Genomic DNA, 10,000 nt, shown 5'->3' with positions numbered 1-10,000 from the left:
TGACACTGCCCTACACCCCCAGGCCAACGTCATGACACTGCCTTACACCCCCAGGCCAACGTCATGACACTGCCTTACACCCCAGGCCAACGTCATGACACCGCCCTACACTCTCAGGCCAACTTAATTACACTGCCTTACACCCCCAGGCCAACGTCATGACACTGCCCTACACCCCCAGGCCAACGTCATGACACTGCCTTACACCCCCAGGCCAACGTCATGACACCGCCTTACACCCCCAGGCCAACGTCATGACACCGCCCCTACACCCCAGGCCAACGTCATGACACCGCCCCTACACCCCCAGGCCAACGTCATGACACCGCCCTACACCCCAGGCCAACGTCATGACACCGCCCTACACCCCCAGGCCAACGTCATGACACCGCCCTACACCCCAGGCCAACGTCATGACACCGCCCTACACCCCCAGGCCAACGTCATGACACCGCCCTACACCCCCAGGCCAACGTCATGACACCGCCTTACACCCCCAGGCCAACGTCATTACACCGCCCTACACCCCAGGCCAACGTCATGACACCGCCCTACACCCCAGGCCAACGTCATGACACCGCCCTACACCCCAGGCCAACGTCATGACACTGCCCTACACCCCCAGGCCAACGTCATGACACCGCCCTACACTCTCAGGCCAACTTCATTACACTGCCTTACACCCCCAGGCCAACGTCATTACACTGCCTTACACCCCAGGCCAACGTCATGACACTGCCCTACACCCCCAGGCCAACGTCATGACACCGCCCTACACTCTCAGGCCAACGTCATGACACCGCCCTACACTCTCAGGCCAACGTCATGACACTGCCCTACACCGGGACACAGGCTCTGACCCAGAACAATACACTGATTGTTCACATACTGTTCATTCACAACATGGACATTTTTATCATATCTGATAGATTACTCTTTTACAACCAACTCACACTGGCACATGGAAGTTGGCATGTATATTTAGACTAGCTACTTAAAGCTTATTAAAATGATTAGATAAACTAAAGCAGATGTTATTTAGTTTAACTCTGATCCCCACAAATCCTCCTCAGCCTTTTTGGTGAATTACTAACTTTTCACAATTCAGAGAAAAAGGTTTAGGCCTGTTCTCTCTCTGTTCTCTCTCTGTTCTCTTTCTGTTCTTTCTCTCGATCTCTCTGTCTCTGTTCTCTCTCTGTTCTCTTTCTGTTCTCTCTCTCGATCTCTCTGTCTCTGTCCTCTCTCTGTCCTCTCTCTGTCCTCTCTCTGTTCTCTCTCTGTTCTCTTTCTGTTCTCTCTCTCGATCTCTCTGTCTCTGTTCTCTCTCGATCTCTCTGTCTCTGTCTCGCTGTCTGTCTCTCTGAGAAAAAGGTTTAGGCCTCTGTTCTCTCTCTCTGTGTGTGTGTGTGTGTGTGTGTGTGTGTGTGTGTGTGTGTGTGTGTGTGTGTGTGTGTGTGTGTGTGTGTGTGTGTGTGTGTGTGTGGTCGTCCATTTTTAAAGGAGTTGTAAACAGTCAGCAGCAGTATGGAGGAGAGAGGCTGGAAGGCCAGAGAGAGGCTGGAAGGCCAGAGAGAGGCTGGAAGGCCAGAGAGAGGCTGTATACAATTGTTCTGGAATACACAGGAAGTCTTTGAATCAGATTCTTGGGAAAGATGGGAAGTGTTTTCTCAGTAAGTCTCAAACACTGGGAATTAAGGGTGAGCCATGCAGGCAGCTGTTCTCAGCTTCCTGCCCCATTAACTGCTATTTCTCCTCTATAGCTATAGATGAGCCTTGGTGATTTAAATATACTTTGAGGAAATGTATATTATTAAAGTGTGATCAACAAAACTTGACAATACTAACTTACTAATGTACTTACTGTGATATGTGGTTGTCTCATCTAGCTATGTGAAGATGAATGCACAAACTGTAAGTCGATCTGGATAAGAGTGTTCTGCTGAATGACTCAAAATGTCATGTAAATGAGTGTTGAAGGACGGCCGTCTGTTTGGCGAGAGGGGCGGCCGTCTGTTTGGCCAGAGGGACCACGGCCGTCTGTTTGGCCAGAGGGACCACGGCCGTCTGTTTGGCCAGAGGGACCACGGCCGTCTGTTTGGCCAGAGGGACCACGGCCGTCTGTTTGGCCAGAGGGACCACGGCCGTCTGTTTGGCCAGAGGGACCACGGCCGTCTGTTTGGCCAGAGGACCACGTGACGTCTGTTTGGCCAGAGGGACCACGTGACGTCTGTTTGGCCAGAGGGACCACGTGACGTCTGTTTGGCCAGAGGACCACGTGGCGTCTGTTTGGCCAGAGGGACCACGTGACGTCTGTTTGGCCAGAGGGACCACGTGACGTCTGTTTGGCCAGAGGGACCACGTGACGTCTGTTTGGCCAGAGGGACCACGTGACGTCTGTTTGGCCAGAGGGACCACGTGACGTCTGTTTGGCCAGAGGACCACGTGACGTCTGTTTGGCCAGAGGACCACGTGGCGTCTGTTTGGCCAGAGGGACCACGTGACGTCTGTTTGGCCAGAGGGACCACGTGACGTCTGTTTGGCCAGAGGGACCACGGCGACGTCTGTTTGGCCAGAGGGACCACGGCGACGTCTATTTGGCCAGAGGGACCACGGCGACGTCTGTTTGGCCAGAGGGACCACGGCGACGTCTGTTTGGCCAGAGGGACCACGGCGACGTCTGTTTGGCCAGAGGGACCACGGCGACGTCTGTTTGGCCAGAGGACCACGGCGACGTCTGTTTGGCCAGAGGACCACGGCGACGTCTGTTTGGCCAGAGGGACCACGGCGACGTCTGTTTGGCCAGAGGGACCACGGCGACGTCTGTTTGGCCAGAGGGACCACGGCGACGTCTGTTTGGCCAGAGGGACCACGGCGTCTGTTTGGCCAGAGGGACCACGGCGACGTCTGTTTGGCCAGAGGACCACGGCGACGTCTGTTTGGCCAGAGGACCACGGCGACGTCTGTTTGGCCAGAGGACCACGGCGACGTCTGTTTGGCCAGAGGGACCACGGCGACGTCTGTTTGGCCAGAGGGACCACGGCGACGTCTGTTTGGCCAGAGGACCACGGCGACGTCTGTTTGGCCAGAGGGACCACGGCGACGTCTGTTTGGCCAGAGGGACCACGGCGACGTCTGTTTGGCCAGAGGACCACGGCGACGTCTGTTTGGCCAGAGGGACCACGGCGACGTCTGTTTGGCCAGAGGACCACGGCGACGTCTGTTTGGCCAGAGGACCACGGCGACGTCTGTTTGGCCAGAGGGACCACGGCGACGTCTGTTTGGCCAGAGGACCACGGCGACGTCTGTTTGGCCAGAGGGACCACGGCGACGTCTGTTTGGCCAGAGGGACCACGGCGACGTCTGTTTGGCCAGAGGGACCACGGCGACGTCTGTTTGGCCAGAGGGACCACGGCGACGTCTGTTTGGCCAGAGGACCACGGCGTTTGGCCACGTCTGTTTGGCCAGAGGACCACGGCGACGTCTGTTTGGCCAGAGGGACCACGGCGACGTCTGTTTGGCCAGAGGGACCACGGCGACGTCTGTTTGGCCAGAGGGACCACGGCGACGTCTGTTTGGCCAGAGGACCACGGCGACGTCTGTTTGGCCAGAGGGACCACGGCGACGTCTGTTTGGCCAGAGGACCACGGCGACGTCTGTTTGGCCAGAGGGACCACGGCGACGTCTGTTTGGCCAGAGGGACCACGGCGACGTCTGTTTGGCCAGAGGGACCACGGCGACGTCTGTTTGGCCAGAGGACCACGGCGACGTCTGTTTGGCCAGAGGACCACGGCGACGTCTGTTTGGCCAGAGGGACCACGGCGACGTCTGTTTGGCCAGAGGGACCACGGCGACGTCTGTTTGGCCAGAGGGACCACGGCGACGTCTGTTTGGCCAGAGGGACCACGGCGACGTCTGTTTGGCCAGAGGACCACGGCGACGTCTGTTTGGCCAGAGGACCACGGCGGCGTCTGTTTGGCCAGAGGGACCACGGCGACGTCTGTTTGGCCAGAGGGACCACGGCGACGTCTGTTTGGCCAGAGGGACCACGGCGACGTCTGTTTGGCCAGAGGGACCACGGCGTCTGTTTGGCCAGAGGGACCACGGCGGCGTCTGTTTGGCCAGAGTTGTGAGAGGCTTAAGCCTGTAGATTCCATTAGTGATCCCAGATCACTCATCATGGCCTCATTGACTTGATTAGGAAGGCCGTTCTTATAATTGTATTTCTATGGCTGCGGCCCCTTCCTGAACACTGCTCTATTATTCCTGTTTTCCATCTGTGGGGTGGAAGAGAATCTAGGTCACTGCAGTGTCCAGAGGTTACCCGAGGTCAACGTTAGTGAGTCACTCTCTAGGCAGAGAGGAACCCTTTCATACCCACTCAGTGCTGCTACCACCAAAACAAGGAATTGTGGGTGGGCAAGAGAACTGGTTTGAGTTTTGAAGGACGGACGTCTGTTATAAAGGTTAAGAGTTCATCTATAGTGAGTGTACAGTAGCTACCTACAGTGCATTCAGGAAGTATTCAGACCCCTTAACCTCTTCCACATTTTGTTACGTTACAGCCTTGTTCTAAAAATGGATGACACACTTTCCGTTCCTCATCAATCTACATGCAATACCCCTTAATGACATTTTTACTAATGTATTATAAATAACAGAAATACCTTATTTCCATAAGTTTGCAGACCCTTCGCTATGAGACTCAGTCCATCTCAGGTGCATCCTTTGTTTCCATTGATTATCTTTGTCTCTACAACTTGGAGTCCACCTGGTAAATTCAATTGATTGGACATGATGTGGAAAGGCACACACCTGTCTATATAAAGGCCCTACAGTAGACAGTGCACGTCAGAGCAAAAACCAAGCCATGAGGTCGAAGGAATTGTCCGTAGAGCTCTGAGACAGGATTGTGTCGAGGCACAGATCTGGGGAAGGGTACCAAAACATTTCTGCAGCATTGAAGGTCTCCAGGAACACACTGACCTCCATCATTCTTAAATGGAAGAAGTTTGGAACCACCAAGACTCTTCCTAGAGCTGGCCGCCCAGCCAAACTGAGCAATCAGGGGAGAAGGTCCTTGGTCAGGGAGGTGACCAAGAACCTGATGGTCACTCTGACAGAGCTCCAGAGTTCCTCTGTGGAAATGGGAGAACCACCTCTGCAGCTCTCCACCAATCAGGCCTTTTATGGGAGAGTGGCTAGACGGGAGCACAAGACAGCCCGCTTGCAGTTCATCTGGTCTGGCCAAACAGAGATCTGGTTAATCTGATGAAACCAAGATTTAAACTCCTTGGCCTGAATGTCAAGCATTACGTCTGGAGGAAACTTGGAACCATCCCTACCGTGAATCATGGTGGTGGCAGTATCATGCTGTGGGGATGTTTTTCAGCGGCAGGGACTGGGAGACTAGTCAGGATCGGGGTGAACGGAGCAAAGTACAGGGAGATCCTTGATGCAAACCTGCTCCAGAGCTCAGACTGAGTTCACCTTCCATCAGGACAACAACCCTAAGCACACAGCCAAGACAACGCAGGGGTGGATTCTGGACAAGTGTTTTAGATTGATGGGGGGGAGTGACTCACTTCAACAGTACTTCTGGAAAAGGTGAAGGGGTCTGAATACTTTCCAAATTCACTATCTTCATATCCTCAACAGTACTATGCTGAGTATACAGTATCTACCTGTATTCATATCCTCAACAGTACTATACTGAGTATACAGTATTCATATCCTCAACAGTACTATGCTGAGTATACAGTATCTACCTGTATTCATATCCTCAACAGTACTATACTGAGTATACAGTATTCATATCCTCAACAGTACTATACTGAGTATACAGTATCTACCTGTATTCATATCCTCAACAGTACTATACTGAGTATACAGTAGCTATCTGTATTCATATCCTCAACAGTACTATACAGTATCTACCTGTATTCATATCCTCAACAGTACTATACTGAGTATACAGTATTCATATCCTCAACAGTACTATACTGAGTATACAGTATCTACCTGTATTCATATCCTCAACAGTACTATACTGAGTATACAGTATCTACCTGTATTCATATCCTCAACAGTACTATACTGAGTATACAGTATTCATATCCTCAACAGTACTATACAGTATCTACCTGTATTCATATCCTCAACAGTACTATACTGAGTATACAGTATTCATATCCTCAACAGTACTATACTGAGTATACAGTATCTACCTGTATTCATATCCTCAACAGTACTATACTGAGTATACAGTATTCATATCCTCAACAGTACTATACAGTATCTACCTGTATTCATATCCTCAACAGTACTATACTGAGTATACAGTATTCATATCCTCAAAAGTACTATACTGAGTATACAGTATCTACCTGTATTCATATCCTCAACAGTACTATACTGAGTATACAGTATCTACCTGTATTCATATCCTCAACAGTACTATACTGAGTATACAGTATCTACCTGTATTCATATCCTCAACAGTACTATACTGAGTATACAGTATCTACCTGTATTCATATCCTCAACAGTACTATACTGAGTATACAGTATCTACCTGTATTCATATCCTCAACAGTACTATACTGAGTATACAGTATTCATATCCTCAACAGTACTATACAGTATCTACCTATATTCATATCCTCAACCATATTTCCTTCAGTTTAAATATAATGTGTTAGTATTGTTAGGATGCAGATCCATTGTTCTGTGGATGTTTCTCCTCCTGTCTGAGTTTACGCCACTATGAGCAGAGACGGAGACACACACACACACACACACACACTAAATGTCTTAAAACCCGCTATAGGAAACAGGGAAATTGTTTCCCTCGAGGCACGGTCATGTGACTGCATGCTTTCCTTTTCCTTTAAACAACAGTAGCCATGTTGTCCTCCTGCACACAGGACAACACGATGTAACTATAGTTACTGCTGCAGGAGGAATGTTGTCCTCCTGCACACAGGACAACATGATGAGACTATAGTTACTGCTGCAGGAGGAATGTTGTCCTCCTGCACACAGGACAACATGATGAGACTATAGTTACTGCTGCAGGAGGAATGTTGTCCTCCTGCACACAGGACAACATGATGAGACTATAGTTACTGCTGCAGGAGGAATGTTGTCCTCCTCCTGCACACAGGACAACACGATGTAACTATAGTTACTGCTGCAGGAGGAATGTTGTCCTCCTCCTGCACACAGGACAACACGATGTAACTATAGTTACTGCTGCAGGAGGAATGTTGTCCTCCTGCACACAGGACAACATGATGAGACTATAGTTACTGCTGCAGGAGGAATGTTGTCCTCCTGCTGCACACAGGACAACACGATGTAACTATAGTTACTGCTGCAGGAGGAATGTTGTCCTCCTGCACACAGGACAACACGATGAGACTATAGTTACTGCTGCAGGAGGAATGTTGTCCTCCTGCACACAGGACAACACGATGTAACTATAGTTACTGCTGCAGGAGGAATGTTGTCCTCCTGCACACAGGACAACACGATGTAACTATAGTTACTGCTGCAGGAGGAATGTTGTCCTCCTGCACACAGGACAACATGATGAGACTATAGTTACTGCTGCAGGAGGAATGTTGTCCTCCTCCTGCACACAGGACAACATGATGAGACTATAGTTACTGCTGCAGGAGGAATGTTGTCCTCCTCCTGCACACAGGACAACATGATGAGACTATAGTTACTGCTGCAGGAGGAATGTTGTCCTCCTCCTGCACACAGGACAACACGATGAGACTATAGTTACTGCTGCAGGAGGAATGTTGTCCTCCTGCACACAGGACAACATGATGAGACTATAGTTACTGCTGCAGGAGGAATGTTGTCCTCCTGCACACAGGACAACACGATTTAACTATAGTTACTGCTGCAAGAGGAATGTTGTCCTCCTGCACACAGGACAACATGATGAGACTATAGTTACTGCTGCAGGAGGAATGTTGTCCTCCTGCACACAGGACAACATGATGAGACTATAGTTACTGCTGCAGGAGGAATGTTGTCCTCCTCCTGCACACAGGACAACACGATTTAACTATAGTTACTGCTGCAGGAGGAATGTTGTCCTCCTGCACACAGGACAACATGATGAGACTATAGTTACTGCTGCAGGAGGAATGTTGTCCTCCTCCTGCACACAGGACAACATGATGAGACTATAGTTACTGCTGCAGGAGGAATGTTGTCCTCCTCCTGCACACAGGACAACACGATGAGACTATAGTTACTGCTGCAGGAGGAATGTTGTCCTCCTGCACACAGGACAACATGATGAGACTGTAGTTACACAACTATAGTTGTGTGTGTGTGTGTGTGTGTGTGTGTGTGTGTGTGTGTGTGTGTGTGTGTGTGTGTGTGTGTGTGTGTGTGTGTGTGTGAGTACTTAATGTGTGTGTGTGTGAGTACTTAATGTGTGTGTGTGTGTGTGAGTACTTAATGTGTGTGTGTGTGTGAGTACTTAATGTGTGTGTGTGTGAGTACTTACTGTATGTGTGTGTGTCAGTACTTACTGTGTGTTTGCTTTGCAGTGTTGAAGAGACAAGTGAGTCCTGAGGAGCTGCAGACCCCAGGAGGCCCTTACATAAAGAAGACATTCACAGTACGTCTCACACACACACACACACACACACACACACACACGCAGTAAGTACTGACACACACACACACACACACACACACGTGGGGCGGGGCGGGGGATGTAATGACATGCCCGAGCCATAGACTGTTCTCTCTGCTTCCGCACGGCAAGTGGTACCGGTGCATCGAGTCTGACACCAGCAGGTTTCTGAACAGCTTCTGTCCCCAAGCCAGCAGACTGATACACACAGCTTCTGTCCCCAAGCCAGCAGACTGATACACACAGCTTCTGTCCTCAAGCCAGCAGACTGATACACACAGCTTCTGTCCCCAAGCCAGCAGACTGATACACACAGCTTCTGTCCCCAAGCCAGCAGACTGATATACACAGCTTCTGTCCCCAAGCCAGCAGACTGATACACACAGCTTCTGTCCCCAAGCCAGCAGACTGATACACACAGCTTCTGTCCTCAAGCCAGCAGACTGATACACACAGCTTCTGTCCTCAAGCCAGCAGACTGATACACACAGCTTCTGTCCCCAAGCCAGCAGACTGATACACACAGCTTCTGTCCCCAAGCCAGCAGACTGATACACACAGCTTCTGTCCCCAAGCCAGTAGACTGATACACACAGCTAACAGAATGGCCACACACACACACACACACACACACACACACACACACACACACACACACACACACACACACACACACACACACACACACACACAGTCACATCATCATTTACACTGCTGCTACTCTGTTTATCATATATCCAGATGCCTAGTCACCTTACCCCTCTACATATCTACCTCCATCACTCCAGTATCCCTGTACATTGTTAATATGGTACTGAACTGACCCTGTATATAGTATGTTTACCCCTCTACATATCTACCTCCATCACTCCAGTATCCCTGTACATTGTTAATATGGTAATGAACTGACCCTGTATATAGTATGTTTACACCTCTACATATCTACCTCTATCACTCCAGTATCCCTGTACATTGTTAATATGGTAATGAACTGACCCTGTATATAGTATGTTTACACCTCTACATATCTACCTCCATCACTCCAGTATCCCTGTACATTGTTAATATGGTAATGAACTGACCCTGTATATAGTATGTTTACACCTCTACATATCTACCTCTATCACTCCAGTATCCCTGTACATTGTTAATATGGTAATGAACTGACCCTGTATATAGTATGTTTACCCCTCTACATATCTACCTCCATCACTCCAGTATCCCTGTACATTGTTAATATGGTACTGAACCCCTGACACCCAGTATCCCTGTACATTGTTAATATGGTACTGAACTGACCCTGTATATAGTATGTTTACCCCTCTACATATCTACCTC

At 49.8% G+C, this 10,000-nt stretch overlaps 1 protein-coding gene across 1 annotated transcript in view; it reads left to right on the top strand.

Annotated features, from left to right (window-relative positions):
- LOC127918498 (DEP domain-containing mTOR-interacting protein-like) overlaps positions 1-8,864 on the top strand; it is a gene marked incomplete at its 5' end in the record, with an annotated part of 49,978 nt that extends 41,114 nt beyond the window's left edge. The window contains 2 exons of the mRNA XM_052501828.1: positions 8,574-8,644; positions 8,853-8,864. Of these exons, the coding sequence (XP_052357788.1) occupies positions 8,574-8,644; positions 8,853-8,864 (83 nt within the window). The remainder of the gene's footprint in view (positions 1-8,573; positions 8,645-8,852) is intronic.
- Positions 8,865-10,000: the final 1,136 nt, after the last annotated feature.

The sequence above is a fragment of the Oncorhynchus keta genome, unplaced genomic scaffold, assembly GCF_023373465.1.
Source record: "Oncorhynchus keta strain PuntledgeMale-10-30-2019 unplaced genomic scaffold, Oket_V2 Un_contig_14349_pilon_pilon, whole genome shotgun sequence".
Taxonomy (NCBI): Eukaryota; Metazoa; Chordata; class Actinopteri; order Salmoniformes; family Salmonidae; genus Oncorhynchus; species Oncorhynchus keta.
The sequence above is the reverse complement of the archived record's forward strand: the minus strand, read 5'-3'. Positions and strand labels throughout refer to the sequence as shown.